This window comes from Natrix helvetica, assembly GCF_964273705.1.
Source record: "Natrix helvetica genome assembly, chromosome: 3".
In the NCBI taxonomy this organism is placed as follows: domain Eukaryota; kingdom Metazoa; phylum Chordata; class Lepidosauria; order Squamata; family Natricidae; genus Natrix; species Natrix helvetica.
This window is the reverse complement of record NC_138549.1, coordinates 104,901,289-104,922,213: the sequence shown is the minus strand read 5'-3', so window position 1 is coordinate 104,922,213 and position 20,925 is coordinate 104,901,289. Positions and strand designations below refer to the sequence as shown.

At 39.9% G+C, this 20,925-nt stretch overlaps 1 protein-coding gene across 9 annotated transcripts in view; it reads right to left on the bottom strand.

Moving 5' to 3' along the window:
- Window positions 1-20,925, bottom strand: part of DOCK7 (dedicator of cytokinesis 7) — a gene marked incomplete at its 3' end in the record, with an annotated part of 182,067 nt that overhangs the window by 5,795 nt on the left and 155,347 nt on the right. For 3 of the 9 annotated variants that reach the window (XM_081946639.1, XM_081946645.1, XM_081946642.1), the window contains 5 exons: window positions 20,786-20,917; window positions 16,167-16,181; window positions 4,635-4,760; window positions 3,663-3,752; window positions 166-402 (listed from right to left, as the gene is read on the bottom strand). In XM_081946639.1, the coding sequence (XP_081802765.1) occupies window positions 166-402; window positions 3,663-3,752; window positions 4,635-4,760; window positions 16,167-16,181; window positions 20,786-20,917 (600 nt within the window). Of the gene's footprint in view, window positions 1-165; window positions 403-3,662; window positions 3,753-4,610; window positions 4,770-16,166; window positions 16,182-20,785; window positions 20,918-20,925 lie in introns of those variants that run through there. The other 6 variants (XM_081946640.1, XM_081946646.1, XM_081946643.1 and 3 more) reach the window with 3 other exon arrangements.

The following is a 20,925-nucleotide window of genomic DNA, read 5'->3' as shown; positions in this document are numbered from 1 at the left end:
CAAAGGCTTGTGAAGATGCTGCCAAATTAAAAATGACTTGTTGAATGTTTTTGAAAACTGAGCTGTGTGAAAATATTGCCCTAAGCACATTGTCCATCATTTCCTTCATCAACTAGCTCTTTCATCTCTCTTCAAGGCAGGGTATAATGGAAATACAAAACTTACTTCTTCCTTGTGAATGACATTTATCCTTGTCTTAATGTAGGGAAAAGCATGGGAAGTTGTCAAGATAGTCTTCCTTTTGAACTGTTCGTGCAACTCCCCATGAGCTCTGCCATCCAATGTGAATGGGGTGCAATACATGAACCGCCGCAAATTGTAATTTTTGTCAAAGTAAGTTATCCTGTCCTTCATTTCATAAGTATCAAAGTAGGGCTCAACGTAAGTGATTTGTATATAAGCCTGAGGAAGGAAAACAGATTATTAAGAGCAGAATGTTAGAACATAACTGATCATAGAAATTAGAGATTTTATAACAAGTCCTTTCCCACATGCAGATTCTGAAACAAGCAGTTCATGTCCCAAAGGTACTTTTTCAGGAGGCAATTGGACTTTTCCTGTTTTTTCTTTAAAGAGTCTCTTCTTTTAGAGAGTCATTTAAAAGGATGCAAATGACCAGCTGCCTGCAAGGAATATAAATCCATCCATTCCCCACCATCCAGTCAAGAGCTGAAGAAGCTTCTTGAATGAGAAGCGAAACGTCTTCAAAGAAAAAGCAAGAAAATTTCACTTGCCTCCTGAAAAAGCACCTTTGGGACAACCATGACCTGGATGACTGAGAATCTACATAGACTTCAAGCAGTTCATGCTTGTTTTTAAAGGGTTCCTACACTGAAATGGTTTGTCATGGAGGCATAAGCCAAAATTCCCACACAGTGACAAAAGAAACCGATGAGACAATAATACAAAGTCTTTCATTGCTATAGTTACAGGTAGTCTTCAACTTACAATCACAATTGAGTCCAAAATCTCTGATATAAGCAACACAGTTGTTAAGTGAGTTTTGCTCCATTTTATGACCTTTCCTTGGCACAGTTGTTAAATGAATCATTGCAGTTGTTCAGTTAGTAACACACGGTTAAGTGAATCTGGTTTTCCCACTCACTTTGCTTGATAGAAGGTTGCAGAAGATAATCACATGACATAAACATAAACATGAGCCAGTTGCCAAGTGACCAAATTTTGATTATGTGACCATGGGGATGCTGCAGTGGTCATAAGTGTGAAAAATGGTCATAACTCAATTTTTTCCCAGTGCCACTGTAACTTTAAACAGTCACTAAATGAATGGTTATAAATTGATGAGTATCTGTATAGATCAGCGATGGCGAACCTTTTTTGACTCCCGTGCCATAAATGGGGGGAGCGCAGGGGGGTTGTGTGCAGGCGTGGCGCAACCATAATGCAATGCGCAACCCCCCGCAGTGCGCATGCGCGCACTACAGGCGTGAACCTCCCTCATTTTTGCTTTTTTCGCCCTCCCCAGGCTCCAGAGGCTTAATAGGAGCATGGGGAGGGCGAAAACAGCCTCCCTCGCCCCCCTGCACGCCCTCCGGAGGGTTCAGGGACCTGCAAAGCAGTCAAAACAACCCTCCGAGCAAACCGGAAGCCACTTGCGGTTTGCTCAGAGGGTCGTTTTAAGCGCTCCGAAGGCTTCAGGACCTTCAAGAGGCTTCCCTAAAGCCTTCGGAGCGCTCAAAGCGACCCTCCGAGCATACCAGAAGTCACTTCCGGTTTGCTCAGAGGATAATTTTAAGCACTCCGAAGGCTTCAGGGACCTTCAAGAGGGTCTTTTCGCCCTCCCCAGGCTCCTATAATGTCTATGGAGCCTGGGGAGGGTGAAAAATGGCTTTAAAAAAGGATGAACTCAGCTGGCCAGCACACCCCTGCGCGCTGGCCAGCTGACAGGGTAGCGCCTCGCGTACCCTGACAAATGGCTCTGTGTGCCCCCTGTGGCATGCGTGTCATAGGTTCGCCATCACTGGTATAGATATTTATAGAAGTTGCAAACAGTTATGGAATCTAATGGAATGATTATTTTTTTCACACTGGCCCAGGTTAGATAATTGTTCTGACCCGGCTCCCAAACACGACAAACCCTCTGTAGTTAAGTAAATGTTTCTTTTATTACCCTGTTTCCCTGAAAATAAGACGTCCCCGGATAGTAAGCCCTCCCCGAAAATACTGCAACGCAGCAGTAGCCATGAGGTGACCACGCTCACTGCCTCTTGCACCTCAAAAATAATAAGACCTTCCTGAAAATAAGGCCAAGTGCTTATTTTGTGGGTAAAAAGAAAATAAGACCTTGTCTTATTTTCAGGAAAACATGGTAGGAGCTCCATCAGCATCAGCAAAAAGTCTCTTTCTCACACACAGCAGGCTAACAAGTTTATCCAGCAGGGAGATGAATAGTTGTCTGCCACGCCTATTCATCTTCTCCCCCTGTTTTTTATCCCCAGAGCTAGGGTGGGGCTTTGCTAGCAACGATAGCTCTTCTGTCCCAAGGACCGGCCTATATTTTTCCACTGCTCTCCTCTTCTCTGCCTTCTGAGCATCCACACGTCAGGCACTGGACCCAGCTGTTCCTCCTCTTCATCATCAGCCACCTCCAGACCTGGGGGCTGTTGACTCTCCATCTGAGGGCAGATGGACGGTCCAGGCTCACCCTCTGTCTCTATCGCTTGACAGCTCCATTCCCCCTTCCCCCTTAGAGCTCTCAGATTGCCTTGATGCTGGCTCTGACTCCCATGCCACCTCCTTATCTGATTCGGCTGCTGGAGGGGCCAGCTGCCAACAGGCCACAACCATAACTTTGTTTTAGGAAATATGTGCCAAACAGAGTCATTTGTTCAATCAGATTCTTTTCCTGTATTAGGAAGATTCACCTGAAATGTTTGAATCAGGAACAAAAATATACAAACATTCAGAGAACCAAAAATGAGCAACATATTTTCACACAACCATACCAGAATCCTCCATAACTGCATATTATCGCTCTGAGACATATCCAGTCCAAGTTCCTCAGGATGGGCTTTGTGAATGTATCTAATGGAGGTAGTCCTTGACGTACAACAATTCATTTAGTGACCGTTCAAAGTTACAAAGGCATTGAAAATAATGGTTTATGACAATTTTTCACACTTATGACCATTGCAGCATCCCCATGGATACATGATCAAAATTCAGATACTTGGCAATGTTTCATATTTATGACAGTTACAGTACCCAAAGTCATATGATCACCTTACCTTCTGGCTTCAATGGGAAATCCAGATTCACTTAAGAACCATGTTATTAACTTAACAACTGCAGAGATTCACTTAATAGAGGTGGCAGGAAAAGTCATAAAATGGGGCAAAACTCACTTAACAAATTTCTCACTTAGCAAAATAAATTTTGGGCTCAATTGTGGCCAAATGTTGAGGACTACCTGTACACATGTTGACAGACAGAAGCAGTATAACAAGAGAGCAGCTTTATGGTCAATTTCATTCCTGAAACATGCTACTCATATCTAGATTGAAAGGGAAAGTGTAAATACAATTTGTTATCCTTATTTTCTTGAGAGAAGTAGTCAGGTAGATCTAGGCCATTTCTAACACCAAAATATTCATTGAGACAAAGCCCAAAATACAATGTTTGATCAGAAATTAATATCTTACTTTATTGGCATCTAGTTTGCACTTGTCAACAGGATTAGAATCTTTAATAACCTCAACAGCATCTTCACCAAACCTTTCTCCATAAAATCCCTGAAAAAGATAAACATGATATTGAATTGAACAGAATATCATCATAATTGACTTCTTTTCCCCAGCTTTATAACTGGAATATACAGTATCTGCTATAAACCCAGTGATTTTATCTGATCTGAAAGCACTGTTTTTTTAATCTCTATAGCTTCAACCATTATTCATTCCTATCATGCTTTCTGCTTATCATATTCTGAATAATAAATGTACTATAGTTGTCTAATTTATGTCCTGTGTTTTTATCGGAGACTCAAGGTGTTCATACACAGCATTCTTTCCTCAACTTTTATCCCCATAACACATTTGTGACACGTTGGGCTGAATATGATAAGCCTAAAATCATCTTACCACAGGTGGTGATCTGGGACTTCCATGTCATAATCCTAATTCACACACTCTCTGCTTAAACTATCTACAGTATTGCTGATGTCAGGAAAAACAGAATGAAGTGCTGTGTGTATACAACATTAAAGTTGTAAATGAAAAGCTTAAATACATTTTGGAATTGCATTTATTTTTCACAACTCCCTCAAATAGGGACTCTGCATTTTATATGTTCTTAGGAAGTTCATTTTCCCACTGCTAATCCTCATATAGACAAAATAGAGTTATCTATAGCAAGTATCAGCATGGGGGAAAGCATGATGTATTATTGCGTACAAATAAAGATAGTTTTTAAAATAAAAAATATTGGTTGATATACATACCCCAAATTTCAATGCAACTAGATCATGAAAGTGACTCACAAAACAATGTAAACTAAAGTTACTAAAACTGGTACAGTTAAAACTTCTTTTAAATACAGTAGAAGAAATAAATTAAAACAGTTTAAAATCCTTATTAATGTAGGCAAATATTCTAAGCTTGACCAGAAAATCTCACCTCTAATCTATGAGAAATTTCAGCAAGTTTTGTTATAGCAGGCTCCTTGTACATGAACTCCTGTTCATCCAAATCTCCAAATTTAGTTCCATAAAAGCCAACACGGAAGTATGTACCAAACATTCGCTTACCATCCTAAGGTATATAAAGTTATGTGATATTTAATGGTATGTTATTTTTTTTAAAAAAAATGTAAAATACAACCTCATGCCAGGATAAAACAACAACAATCAACTAACCAAAAGTACTAGTGATAATTTATACAAGTTACAGCACAAAGGCAAAATTCAAAATTAAATTTTACACTTATGAGATCTATGGGAACCTCATGCATTATTGGGAGAAAAAACCCAGTGGCTCAGCTCTGCATAGGAAGAATGGAATAACTTTTAATGGCCTGAATTTAGATGATAATAGCCGTATCAGTTGAAGAGGGTTGCTTAGAAATGGGTAAGTTTCTTTAACTATTATTTCTACTCTTATTGGAAGATACATTTCTAAATTCTACAAGTTTGAATAACTTCAGAATGAATCTGCACATTACAGTCTGAGCATTAATATGTTCTACATAGTTCAAATCAACATGGGCACCTGGGGACAGATGACAAAACATGCACAAAGATGCCATCAAATAAATGTTGTGATTTACCTAACTGTATCTTGCGGACATGAGTACATAATGGTTGCATTTTGTATGATGCCATTATGTGTGTTTCCATTTTAGCACAATTGTGGTTTGCTGCACTAAAAAATAATAATACTGAGGCACTGTGAGTGTGTAATGACTGTTATTTGTAACTTCTCTTAAAACAATGGCCAAAGATTGAAACAGCAACCTTGGTTTAAAGAAGTTACACCTTGCTATGAAATGAACATGACATTGCCCCAATATGTCATATGTAATGCTTGGCTCTATATGTAATGTAGAGCGGAGAACGCAAGGGTAACACAAGAGTTGTTTTCAAGTATAATTTTATCTTCTAGAAGAAATGAAAACAATTTAGGAAGATGATTTTAGTTACACTGTGATCAAACTTCCTCCAATCACTATTTCTGAGATCTATACTCTGTGTCTGCAGCTCAAATATCAGTTGACAGTTGAAATTCTTTTATTTGTAGTAATAAAATTTGCATTGCCAACACTGCAAGGGATACGGGTCATCACTCTATTCTCTATGCAGTATAAGAATAATAGTTTTGGCTTAAGGAAATTTTGCCTGCCACTTCTCTCTGTGCTGAAGGGAAGGGAAATATCCTGTTTATTCTTTATAGGTTCTCATGCAGTTCCTTTCACTTGGGCATGTAATCAAAGCAACACTAATGCCAAGGATAGCAACTGATGTTTTCCAGAGATTACAATACCCAGAATCCATGACTACTAACATACTAACCGTGGATTATGGGGATTGCAATGGGAGCCATCTGGAAAGCACCAGAATGCTTATCCCTGATTTATAGCAGCAAAACTGAAAATTGCACTCTTTTATAAAGACAACAAGAAACTGAAAGGCACAAAGCAACGTAGAGTTTGAAATTAAGGTTACACTCCCCCACAAAAAGATCACACTGCTTGAACAAATATAGCTGGAAAAGGGACTCCAAATGTTCACCTTGACTCTCATGGCACAATTATATTCTGTGCATTACCTTTCTCCTTTTTCTTAAAGAAAAAAAGCCAACTACAGTGAGATATTTTGAACTATGTGTCCCATTACTATGTTTCAAAGTAAGATTAATAGAGGAGAAAAGAGTTAAACCAAGCCTCCGACTTAGTTTCCAGCTTTAGCCTGAATAGAGAAACTTTCAGGAAGAGGCTCATATTGCAATTTGCAAAAAGCTTCAAGGGAAAAGAGCCACCTATTATGGTTTTGTACAGGACTTGATCATTCAAGCAATTAAAATTTTGACTATTAATTATTAATTAAATTACTATTCAAGATTGGAGCCAGGCCTATTCTTCCAATACTTATTGGTGTCTTTCCTCCTTTTAGAACAGGACTCTCCAAACTTGGCAACTTTCAAACTTGTGGACCTCAATTCCCAAAATTCCTATGCCAGCATGGTTGGTTGAGGGACTCTGGCAGTTAAAATCCACAAGTCTGAAAGTTGCCAGGTTTGGAAACCCTTGTTTTAGAAAATAGGGTTCCATCATCAACAAATGCAATCAGGTCCAGTTCTTAAAAGGCAAAGAACTCATCATGTGGGCAGCAGGGGTGAGGGTCACCCCTCTGAAGTCAAATAGGTTCAGTAACAATATCTGCAGCACAAAAATTTTGTTGTGTAAGATACTATATATGCTAAGCCTTCTTAGGACTGATGGTCAGTGAAAATAAGGTAATTTGTCTTGGTGAGGGAGTAGTGGGATTCAATTTTTTTACTACCACTTCTGTGGGTGTGTCTTGGTAGGAATGGCTTGGTGGGCGTGGCAGAGGAAGGATACTGTAAAATCTCCATTCCCTCCCCACTCCAGGGGAAGGTCACTGCAAAATCCCCATTCCCTCCTGATCAGCTGGGACTCTGGAGGCAGAGAATAGATGGGGGTGGGGCCAGTCAGAGGTGGTATTTGCCAGTTCTCCGAACTACTCAAAATTTCCAGTACCAGTTCTCCAGAATTGGTCAGAACCTGCTGAATACACCTCTATGGTGAGGGGAGGGAAATGGGCAACACAACATAGAATCAATGCCACATTTGCTTATTCCATAAGTAGAAAAAATAATTTTCTGTCTTGCATTGATGGAACTATGATATGAACAGTTTTAGCCATATAATTTTAAACTGGCATCTTTTAATTCAGCCTTGAGCCTTAGAGGAGGAGGCCAGCTTTCATTTCTTCTAACACTACTTCAGGACTAACAACAAGTATCAAGTGATTTGCATTTACTGATAGAGGCTACCCTTTACATACTTCCAGATATATATATATATATATATATTTAAAATAAGCCTATGTGGCTAATTCTAGCTGTTTAGAACCAATAGGTTGATTGGATTTGTATACCATGGCACGGCAGTTCTGAAAAAGCCCACCAGTCTATAATGTGGAATAATTTGAAAAAAGGTGCTAAACTTTCACTTTTTATAGGTCAGAATTGTCAAGCAACTTATAACTACAACTGGGATGAGAATTTCTGTCAGAAATTATTGCGGTCATAAGTTGAATCGGATCTGATTTTATGGCCATTTTTATGAAGGTAATTAAGCAAATCATCCTGGACATTAAGTGAATCTACGGTTAAGTGAACCCCAGGGTTGCAAGTGTGAACACAGACTTGTTTGTCAATTAAACAATTGGCCAAACAAACAAAGGACATTAATATCATTTCTATCTTGTGTGGTTCTAAGACCATAAACCAAATATTTGTGTGGCTTAAATGAAGATTTTATTATTTAATAATAAATTTAATTGGATCATTTTAAAGTGCAATTGCTTGTGGAAATGCAAAAACTTGGTCCCTCTCAAATCAAGCTGAGTCCTCATATATCTCCAAGGTTTTTTTTATAAAAATGATGAATTTTACAATATAAGATCATATTCTACAAACAGGATTTAAGAGCTGTCTTGCTACAATGAGGATGTGTTCTATAGTTTTACTTTTCATTCTACCCACAGACTCATGAGGCGATAAAATACAGACAGAGAAATCCCCCCTCCCCGCCTTCTAATGATTATTATTTAAATCTGTTAAACTAAAAAGCTATATGCTTTTCATTTCCAAACAGTGTGCTAGCTGATATAATCAGAGCCACATCAGATTTCTTTGATCATCTGTCCAGGATCATCAAAGAAATAATTTACCATGGGAAAATGGCAGGTAGTCAGCCATATTGCAGAAACACAGTTTAAAAGTAAAACTCAGCTCTGTGAAGAGTTTGCTGGTGTTTGGCTACTGCTTTCAGTAAAAGGCTATTCACAGAGTTTAAGGCTGCAGGTGACCTTGGTCTAGCTTTGAGTTTGCAGTTTAGATTTCTCCACTGGCAGCTGGATGGATATGGTCAAAAAACAAATGCAAGAATGAGAAAAGCAGGTAGAAGTAAAAAAAATACTAAAAAAAAACAGGGGTGTGGCTGAGAAAGAGAGAATATTGGGGGGGGGGGTGCCTCAAGCTGTGTGCAGTCTTGAGTATTTAGTTCTGAAAGAATACCTCTACACACTGCCTGGGTGTGGGTACACACTGGATGGATGTCCTTATAAGCAAATTGTTAAAGAAGATGCATTTTACAACGTTATCTGATTCCAAAACCAAAGATTTAGATCTGTTTTGTATTTTCTAAATCTAAACGACATTTGCATGAGCAGATAAGTAGTCTTTGTTAAAAATATCAGTTTTCATAACTTCAAACTGCTAACTGTTTTGAGGAACACATTAAGTCTAAGATTTTGGTCAATGCACAAGCATACAGTAGAAGTAAAATGGTATTATTATTAAAGCTTCTTCCACAAGCAATATTGTTTACATATAGAGGCAAAAAAGTCTGTATATTGTTATATAAAGAAAGTATACACATATAGCCCTACAGTTTTAATATGGATATGTGTATCTATTGTAATTGCTTTTTTTTCCTGCATGGAAGGAAAAATATCATGTTCTCTAGAGTGAGAAAGCTAGTCAGTGTTAGGCAATTTTATAGATGGCATTACTTACTCCTACAGTGAAACAGGCTTATCACAGAAGCAATTTTACAATTTATTCCTCTAAGCCAGGAGTGGACAATTAATTTTCACCAAGGGCCACATCAGAAACTAGGAGTATTGCGGAGTGCAGAACCAATAAGGCCATGAAGGTGCATAGGCATGCATGCATAAAAGTATATTTGGGGGGGGGGAGCAGTCGCTTTCAAAATAAAAGCCATCCACGCAGGCTGGGCAGGGACAGTCAAAGAACGAGATGTGGCCTGGGGGCCATAAAGTGCCCAAGTCTGCTCTAAGCTAATCATAATGTCGCCTAGCTAGTTTGGTCTTTAAAAACAAAAGCCCACTGTACAAACCCTAAGACTGTTCTTATTTTATACGTGTAAGCTATCTGCTTGGTTATTGTACCAAACGTAGATCTTTCTTTATCAGGTTGCTAAGGCAGCAGTCCCTAACAATTTGGAACAGTGAATCTGTTGATGCGCCAAATGTTGCTGAATTTCTGGGCTTTACATTCTTCAAACCTCATTTCCCAATTATCCTACTTACAATCTGCATGAAAGAGTTAAGAAAATGCTTGCTGCCACCTAATTAATTAGAAGTATTCTATGATAATGAGTTTCAAACAGATTACCACAATTCTATAACAATGGCCACCTAAGACAAATTAGGAATTGGTGTATGAAAGAAAGTCTCTTTCCATTTAGCTTCCATTTATTTAGGGAGATGGGGATGCATTGATGGGTCAGTTCCTGGGAATTTTTTTAGAATGGCGTGAATACAAAACATGCTGGAACGAAATGAAGCATAAACAGGCAGAAAATGGAGAGGGCAATAACATCATAGGGCAGCGATGGCGAATCTTTTTTGGCTCGCGTGCCATAAGTGGGGGGAGCGCAGGGGGATCGTGTGCGGGCGTGCCGCACTCATAATGCAATGTGCGACCCCCCAGTGCGCATGCGCACACTACAGGCGCAACCCCCCATTTTTGCACGCTTTTTTGGCCCTCCCCAGGCTCCAGAGGCTTTATAGGAGCCTGGGGAGGGCGAAAACAGCCTCCCCCGCCCCCCGGAGGCTTCAGGGACCTTCAGGAGGCTTCCCTGAAGCCTTTGGAGCAGTCAAAACGACCCTCTGAGCAAACCAGAAGTCTGTTTCCAAACTTCCAGTTTGCTTGTAGGGCCGGTTTTTTACGCTCCGGAGGCTTCACAGAACCTCATGAAGCCTCCGGGGGGGGGCTCTTTTCGCCCTCCCCAGGCTCATATAAAGCCTCTGGAGCCTGGGGAGGGTGAAAAATGGCTTTAAAAAAGGGTGAACTCAGCTGGCAAATGGCTCCGCGTGCCACCGGTGGCACGCGTGCCATAGGTTCGCCATCACTGTCATAGGGTATCATGTTATTGTTCAGAATGTGGCACATGATCTATATGGAAACTCTGATATTGATCAAAGCTATTCATGAAAATCAAACTCTTGCTTTCAAGCCATAAAACACATTAATACTCCATGGTCTTTGTTTCTGAGAGATGCAAAATGCAGTTATGAGTAAGGAAGATATTATAAAAGCATTTATGTCTATTATTTTGAGAAAAATAATAGTCCTTGGGAGGCAAAGAGAATGAAGGTGAACGCTGTAGAGTCATTACAGATCTGGCAGAGCGGGTATACAGCCATCATGATTTATGAAGGGTTCATAATATGTTATTATGCATGGTAAATACCTGCTAGGTGTAAAGTTTTCAAATTTTTTTCTTCTGCATATAGACCAAAAGCTTTGCCAACTGGGTTTACTTCACCAAAAAATGACTAAAATCACTGTCCATCTTGCTCCTGTTGTTTCCAACAGATAGATGAAAATATCCCCAAATATTTTAATTCTAGACTGCAATAATATCATCCAAAATAGAAAGATTAATGCCAAAAAGTTTTCTTCCAGCACTTTTCTATCTAATCCAGCTTTTGAATTTATAGCCCAAATTCTGCAGGCCATCCAAACTATTTACTTGAGGAAAAAACTACTCACTCATCAATGACCATCCAATCAGTCTCTGAGGTAATTTCCTTCCTTCCCACCAGCCCAAATGAGGAGAATTGATATGGCATTTCATAAACCCCTGAGCTGGCATAAGTCTTTGATTTAAAAAAAAAAAGAAATTATTGAGGGATGCCATGGTGTTAAGAATCATCAACAACTTAGTAGGAACTTACCACAACAGACAATAGTAAAAGTGGGGAGGAGAATCAGCAACCAGGGCAATAGAGGAGAAAACAGAAAGTATTTTAATTAAGGAAAATCAAAAAACAAATAAGCAGCATTTGGCAGCAAATAAAGGCAAACAAACATTCTACAAAATAAGAACTGGCTAAAAAGCATGCAACGGGGGATTAAAGGCCACATTGGGAGAAATGTCCAGCAAGAGATGTCAAGTGCAAAGCGGTGAACAAGAACATAAACCATGGGTGTGTTTTATCATGCAGTAAAACATTCTTTGACTATGTTAAAACTGTAACTGAGGAGAGGGTGTATTTCAGGGGTCGATTTAGCATCACACAAATTGAAAAGACTCCCCTTCAGCTGTCCTCCATTACTGGTCACCAAACAGCCATATAACTGGGAGTGCCTCATCTGTCCCTTTGTATCGGTTTGTCTCTTGCAACAGATTTGTGCCAACTACAGGTACAACGTACAACCACAATCGAGCCCAACATTTATGTTGCCGAGAAATTTGTTAATTTTATGACTTTTCTTGGTGTATTTGTTAATTGTTGAATCACTGCAGTTGTTAAATGAGTAACACGGTGGTTAAGTGAATCTGGCTTCCCCAGTGAATTCGCTTGCCAGAAGTTCACAAAAGATGAACCTGGGACACTGTAGCCGTCATAAATGGGAGTCAGTTGTCAAGCATCCAAATGTAAATTCGTGTGACTATGGGGATACTGCTACAGTCATAAGTGTGAAAAATAATCATGTCACCTTTTTCCAGTGCTGTTGTAACTTTGAACGGTCACTAAGACCTGCTGTAAGTTGAGGACTACCTGCCTTAACCTCAATGGGAAACCCTTCCTTATAAGAGAGATATAACTTCTAGGGCAGTGATGGCGAACCTATGGCGCGCGTGCTGGCCAGCTGACTTCACCTTTTTAAAAGCTATTTTTCGCCTTCCCCAGGCTCCAGAGGCTTTATAGGAGCCTGGGGAGGGCGAAAAGACCTCCCCCCCCCCGGAGGCTTCAGGGACAGACGATCCCTGAAGCCTTTGGAACGCTTAAAACCACCCTCCGAGCAAACCGGAAGTAACTTCCGGTTTCCTCGGAGGGTGGTTTTAAGCGTTCCAAAGGCTTCAGGGAAGCCTCCGGATGGTCCCTGAAGCCTCCGGGGGGGCGGGGGAGGCTCTTTTCGCCCTCCCCAGGCTCCTATAAAGCCTCTGGAGCCTGGGGAGGGCGAAAAAAGCATGTAAAAATGGGGGGGGCGCGTTGTGCGCACATGCGCACTGGGGGATCGCGTGTTGCATTCTGGGTGCGGCACGCCCGCACACAACCCCCCTGCGCTCCCCCCACTTGTGGCACGCGAGCCAAAAAAGGTTTGCCATCGCTGTTCTAGGGATAAGTATTGCTACTAGGGCGGCAGATGCTTTTGATTTCTTGTGATGTCAAAAGTGAGAAAACTGAAAGAGTGAATTGGCTTAGGCCCTATCTTCCCCAAAGTACCCAGGGTTTGTAGCGGAAATGATAAATGGGAACTATTTATCATTTCTTTCTAAGGTGTCATAAAGTCTGATCAAGCTCTGGATTTGTAATTATAGGGGGGTCTCCACTTACAACCATTCGTTTAGTGTCCCTTCAAGTTTAAAACAGCACTGAAAAAATGTGACTTGTGAGCAGTTTCCACACCTATGACCATCGAAGCATCCTCATGGCCATGTGACCAAAAATTCAACTGGCATGTATTTATTGTCCTGGTGTCATTTGCTCACCAACCTTCCCAGCGGGCTTCCAACAAGCAGTCAATAAAAGAAGCCAGGTTCGCTTAATGACTGCATGATTCACTTAACAACTGCAGTGATTTCCTTAACAACTGAGGCACAAAAGATGGTAAAATGGGGCAAAAGTCACTTAACAACTGCCTCACTTAGCAACGGAAATTTAGGACTCTATTATGGCCATAGGTTGAGAACTACCTATAGAAGGCTTACGTAGATGTGTGGCCATACATGGATTGCCTTCTGTGAGAAAGCTTTCATGTGCTGCCAAGTTGCACGTTGGGTTTCAAAACAAAATCTGAATCCATGAGGGTCTTTCTTGACCCTGAATGGCATAGGTACAGGAAGTCTGACCTCATGTGCTCTGAGTATCTTTGGCTCTATTTGCTAAGTGCCTTCCTAAGTAAAAGTTCTAAAGATCCCAGTTCTGCAGTGGGAATGGTCAAAACAAAGAAGCATGAGCCAGGAAAAAGCAGACAACATTATTTTCACAGTACATTTTATGGGTATAAGGGACTGATTAAAACAACTAACTAATATATGTAACTATTACAACACCAAACAAAGGTGCAGATTTAAAAAAATCTCATCTAAAACTTTTCCACGTGAACAATAAGTATTTGGATACAATATGCTGGCATTATTTTCAGAGGACGATCAACATTTTGTTAGCACATATTCCACACAATTATAAGGATGCCACATGCAATGAGTTTCCACTGATATTAATTCAGGACCTACATGCTTAAATGCAATGGATTCCTTGGGAACACAATGCAATCAGGAATTAAAGAGGCAAAATACCAAAGGAAGAAGAGGGCAACACCTGCGCCAAAAGGAGGGGCTTTTCCACAAAAGCAAAATTAAAATATTGTTTTTTAAAAAATATTATATTTTTATTTAGCTAGTAATTTAATCAGTACAATTTTTCAGATCACTTCCATGGATGTAGTTTATGGCAGTGTTTTTCAACCTGGGACCCTTTAAGATGTGTGGATTTCAACTCCCAGAATTCCTCAGCCAGGATCGCTAGCTCGAGAATTCTGGGAGTTCACACATCTTAAAGGGGCCCAGGTTGAGAAACAGTCATGTATGGTAAACTGCAATCAAATGGACATGTTGCACTTAAACCTGCAAAATTCTTAATCCCAACTAATGAAAAAAGTGTGTAGCCTTCTGGAGGTTTCCACCATATCTGGCTGAAAGATTCATGTGGAAAGTTACATCTGCTGAATTTCTCTCTGTTCTATTTGACGTGTATACATGCATGGATATCCCTGAAATCATGAAATACAGGTAGTCCTCGGCTTACAACCACAATTGAGCCCAACATTTCTGTTGCTAAGTGAGACAGTTGTTCAGTGAAGTTTGCCCCATTTTACAACCTTTCCTGGAACAGCTTTTGTTAAGTTACTAACATGGTAGTTAAATGAATCTGGCTTCCCCATTGACTTTGCTCGTCAGAAGGTCGCAAAAGGTGATCACATGACTTTGGGATACCGCAACCGTCATAAATATGAACCAGTTGCCAAGCATCTGAATTTTGAACACGCAACCATGGGGATGCTGCAACAGACGTGTGAAAAATGATCATGTCACCTTTTCAGGGCTGTTGTAACTTTGAACGGTCACTAAATGAACTATTGTAAGTCGAGGACTACGTGTACAAAAAAAATCTGTTCTACAAATGAATCTGACAATCTTGGTTGTTCTTTTAAACCAGCCACCCCTCACTGCTAACTATTAGATACACCAGACTTCAGCATTCAGAATTCCAAATAATGATCAATAGAAAACTCAGGGAGGCAAAAGCCTGAAGAAGCTTGTTTTATTCTATTAACACTGATTTGATTTAAATTTAAACAATATCAGGAATAGTTTTGGGCTTCAACAAAAAAAAAAAGACCACTGATGATAAAAAAGAGAAATAAAACTGATATGACATCTATTGATTTGGGCTATTTAAAATTATTTAATTTTTCATTTCTACCATTAAATCACACTTCTACCTAAAACTAAGAAAGTTTGTACCAGATCAAGAGCTCAAATTACAAAATTCAAAAGTGTGTTGCTGGCTGTTATTTTGCTTGCCCTTTGTGTAAGGAAATATGCTGATTGGTTTGAAACTATTAACCATAACTTCCCAGGTTTGACCTAAATGAATGACTGTATTAATTTATTAAACATATATCTTAAATATTTTACTGTGGCCCTTAGCAGAAAAATAAGACTGAATAATGTTATACGAATGACATAAAGTTGTTAGGTTATATTTAGGTTTGTGGTTGCTGAAGTCACAGCTACTTTTTACAAGTTGCTAATTTTTGTATTGGATCATAATGTAATTTGAAAAGTACTAGAGACATTGAAATTATGGATCATTAATCAAAGCAAACAGATTTACTCAATGGGGTACTTGAAACCCGTGCTCTTACTGGGCATTTGGGAGCTAAGTGTTAATCTGAATTAATTTGGTTTTTGTTTCAGTTTTGTACAAGAGACAAGTATATACAATTCATAAATAAATACTTGTTATGTGTTATGATATGAGTAAACTTATGCATTTTTGCATTCAAACTCCTTGAACGTTAGAACTTAAATCGACCCCTGTGTTGGGGGTAAGAACATGGTAGGAAGAAATGATATTCTAAGTCAATATAGATGAGAAATAAAATGAACACAAATAACAAACTCACAATGGTAAAAATGGCTCATTCCACAAAGAACCTCATTAGTGTCATAATCCATGCACTACCTAAATTGTCTAAAATGACCACAACAGTTTTACTAATACTTTTTGGTTAATTAATTCAGGTCAATCAATAGCAGACAGCAACAGATACCCACAACTAGCATATGCGGGCAAAAGCATGGGCAAGAGGCATCAAACCAATCTATTAGTCTTTTTTACTAGCTAAAACATTACCTACCTCCCAGCCAGTACTCTGTATAATAAAAAAGTAAAAAAAAAGTATGTAATAGAAACAAATGCAGAACTTTCTTGACATGCCATCAACAATAAAGCAGTATACATCTACAATGGTTTAATGATTTTTATGGGCCACATATTTACATTTGCAGTGTTTTTTTTTTTCATTTTACCAGAAGAAAACTCATATGGGAAAGAAGAACCTATGGGAATAAGATATTTTTGCTGAATGCATTGAAGGCTAACTCTGTAGAGGATGTGACCATGCATGTCTGCCTCCTATATAGATGTTCTAGTCTAACTATCTGTTCCTTTCTCTTCATTGTGAAATTTGAAGGGGAATGTGATAGAGAAAATACCCAATATAAAGGGGTTTAAAAGGTTTAATGATAGGAGTACAGGGATTAGATCACTGGGCTCCATTGCATTGGCAATTATACACAAACTCCTGGCGCATACATACACACAGTGTGTTTGTGTGTGTGTGTCCAATTCTTCTTCTTTTTTAATTTTATTATAAACATCTGAGAATCAAATGAGAATATGAAACGACAGTGCAACATATTCACCATTTCAGCCTGGGAGTCAAATGTCAGACTAGAGAAATTCAAACTTTGTGCATGAGTTATGCAATAATTTTTATGCAGTGTTTGTTTTGCAATGCTGGTTCAGGTAGTTCTTGACTTATAACCCATCATTTTACAATCATTTGTATTTACGATGGCCTCAGAACCGATGCTTTACAGCCTGTAAAACGCCTCCAAGTCATCGTAAATGAGGCCTTCATCCCCCCCCCCCCCCCCGTGGCTGCAGGATTGCATTTCAGGTGCTTAGCAACCTGTTCACATTTGTCATCTGTTGTCAAGTGCCCTGCGATCATACGATCGCCATTTGCAATCTTCTCTGCTGGCTTCCCCAGAAACTGAATGTTGAAGTCAGAAGACAGCAGAGAAGATTGCAAGCAGAGGGGATGGAGGATATGAGGTTTGTTTCCCCAGTGCACTGAGGGATTTTCCCTCTTCTCCTGGCAAGGAAGAAAAATCTTCCACTGGAGGAAGGATTCCCCACTGGAGGGACAGACCTTGAATCTGGCAAAATAACTACTAAATGCCAGCCTTCTGAGCAGTTCAGAAGGCTACCATTTGGGGAGGGGCAAACACCAGGCTCAGAAGGCTGGCTTTTGCTAGCAGCATTAGGGAAGGAAAAACACCAATAAATCCCAGCCTTCTGGAAGGCTGAAGCAGACTTCATATCTGGCCAAAGTGTTAGTGAAAGCGATCATTCAGAAGACCCTGTCTTCAAAATGTCTGATTTGGAGAAGGAGCCTTCTGTATCATTGTGAGAATGGGGCTGACTTCCAAGATAGAATTTGGTGGCCTTGAAAATCAGGAAATCCACTAAGGTAAGTGGATCTGGACCTGGTCAGGAAGGGAAAGGACCCAAGTCTCCCATGAGTGTGGAGGGATGCGCCAGCCCCCTCACCACCCCATCACACCCAAAGGGCTAGACTCTCTCCAGGACACTCCACTTAATGACAGCAACTGGAAGATCTGGGATTGCGGTGGTTTACAAACGCTTTGCTCAACAACCGAGATTCTGGGCCCAAATGCAATAGTAAGCGGAGGATTATCTAGTCCTCCACTCATGAGCACAACCAGGAACAGAAAAATTTGTTGTTAAGCAGTGCAGTCATTAAAAGAGGCATCACTTGATTTTATGAATTTTTGCCATGGTCATTAAGCGAATCACCCATAATCGATTAAGTGAGGCACTGCGTGACTGTGACTTGCAACCTCCTGCTGGCTGCCCCATTGATTTTGCCTGTGGGAGCTTGGATGGGAAAGTCACAAAGGTCGAACATATGCCTGGAGGATGCAGCAACTGTCTTAAGTGGGAACTAACTGCCGCGGGCCAGAATTGTGATCACATGTCTGCCGGGATGCTGCAATGATCACAAGGGGTTATAAATCACATTTGTTTACCATTGTTGTAACTTTGAATCATCACTAAATGAATGGCCGAATTGAAGGCTACCTATAAGATTCAAGTTTCAGAGAATATTAGTACATGAATCAAAATAAAGTTTATTTTCTACACATGCTCAAGTTTAAAAAAAATTCTTAATCATTGCAATTTTTTTTTGAATTATATAAATGCTATTTACAATACTGTGTATTATCTGTATAGACCAAAGACCTAAGAAATAGCAAAGTGGCATCTAAAAATATAGGCAGTACCAAGCAAGGTGGGTTTGTTAGTTTTTTTAGTAAAATTCAGGTGTTCAAGTCCGATAAATTCAAAATTTCCAAATATTGGGAGAGTCCTTTAGGTATTGCTCCAGGGATTCCAGTCACGTTTTCATTATATAATGTTTTCATTAGTATTTAATCTGCAAGTCATATATTTCACAATTTTTTCAGATTGATTTTCTTCAATCCTAGCATCACCCAGAATAGCAACATCAATGACCCAGACTCCCTTCATTTCAATAAATCAGGATATTACGACCAATGGGCTTATCTATTTGGATTTTAAAGTCCCATAAGAATCTCAACCCATTCATTTTCCATAACCTTCTCAGCTTTACAGTCCCAATAGTTCTTGCTATATTCAAATCCAAACCTCTGGCTTATTATGGTTATAGGTATTTCTTTTGCTTCAAGTCTTGCTCCAAATGCATGTAAAAAGTTAAGTCTTGAACAAACCTATTCATGTTATCCAAGGTTAAAATTAGTGCCAATGCAAAACCAAATCAGAAGGAAACACAGCATTGGAGTTGACTCTGGGCCAGAAAGGCACTAAGGGAGTGTTATATGTCTGGTAATCAAGAAACCAGCAAATTTTTCAAGTAGCCCGGAATCAGACTTTACTCTCTAACCTTTTGAAAAGGCAAAATTATTTGCAATGGAACATTCTCAATAGAGGAGACATCAAGATCATTTATGTTGATATAATAGCTTCTAGAACAGATTTAATGGTTAGTAAGTTCTACACATCCTATTTGTGATATGGCTAGAACTCGTGTTTGAAAGGTAGTAGAACAATTACATTAAAATAGTCTAGTTTTACTTTTAACTTACCGTGTTTCCCCGAAAATATGGCAAGGTCTTATTTTCTTTTGACCCCATAATAAGGGCTTGGCCTTATTATCGGGGGCGGGGGGGGCAAGGCGTCGGGCTTATTATTTTCTGGCAGGTGGTAGCTGGGGTGGGTGGGAAGCAAGACACGGGTCTTACCTTTCCAGCTCTGTCACATTCCTCGCCATTGTTTCCAAGGAAACACGTTGTAAAAAAACCGTTCTTGCGAGTTCAAACTTCTCGAACTTGTGAGAAGGTTTTTTTACCTGTTTCCCTGGGCACAACAGCGAGGAATGTGACAGAGCTGCCAGTGTCCGGTAAGACATGTGTCTCGTGCTGGGATGCAATTTGGGTGGTAGCAGGTGGGGTGTGGCAGGCCGGGAGACGCACATCTTACCGGACACTGGCAGCTCCGTCATGTCTCTCAGCCAGTCTGTGCAGGGAAACACCTTGTACGGTAAAGAAAAACTTCTCGTGAGTGCAAACAATTAAGAACTTCTCAAACTCGTGAGAAGTTTTTTCTTTACCGTGTAAGGTGTTTCCCAGCCGAGAGATGCGACAGAGCTGTCAGTCTCCAGAAGACGCGTGTCTTGTGCTGGGTCGCAATTTGGGGGGTGGCAGATGGGACGCAAAGCATGGCGGGTGCTCTTTTTGCGGGAGGTGCTCTTCTTGCCGCATGTTTTGGGGTGGGATAATTGGGGTGGGGGGCTTATTTTAGCCCATGCCCTGAAAAGTCCGATTGGGCTTAGTATCAGGATATGTCCTATTTTCGGGGAAACATGGTACAACCTGGTCTTATCATACTGCTGATATTATAATGCAAATTTCTCTTTGCTTTGGCCATGTCATAAAAAGCTTACTAGCTGTTGCTATAGTTTTTAGCAACAGGATGCCATCCAGTTCTCTACATCCAAAGATATAGCCATCTACGTTCCCACCATCTGTACAATGCAGGACACAGTTTGGATAAACAAGGCATCAGTTGAAGGACCTAAAACCAGGTACCTGCCAATCAAGTGCATGGAGCACTCAATTTACTGAGTTTGGGAGCTGCAGCATAGTTGCAAATGTGTAGTGGTTTGTGTTTTTCCTGGCAGTTGATAAACTTTCAGTTGGTTTTTGTTTCAATGTCATTCTTTGTTTTTGTTTGTTCACCATTCAGAGTTTCTTGGATAGTTGGGTTATATAAACTGGACAAATAAATAAATACATGACTAAAACCTAATGGGAAAAATGGCCCACCTAATAATTGCACTCAATTCTTTCATGTTTCATGGAGTCAGCTTTCTGTTTGTACAATAGGCACAGAATAGAATGTACCAATGGACACAATAATTACCCCCTGACTTAAGTAGGTGGCTCTAGAAAAAAAATTAAAGACAGTACTAATTAGAACTATTTAGCCATTGTTTTGTCACCCAAGCTGACTGCACACATTGTAATACAACCCATGGACATCTGTTCTGACAAAGTGCATTGGTCTAATAGAAAATCAGGCTGATATATTTTGCCACTTTCTTGCCATAGATCCCACAGGCATTACCTGATGAACTATCTTGCTGAATGCATCCTGGAGTTTACCATGAATTGTGGCCAGTTTGTTGGCGTCTCTGTTAGCTTCATGAATTGGAATAAGGATTTTGTAAACCTCGTTGACCGCTTCATACATACCAGCCTACAAAA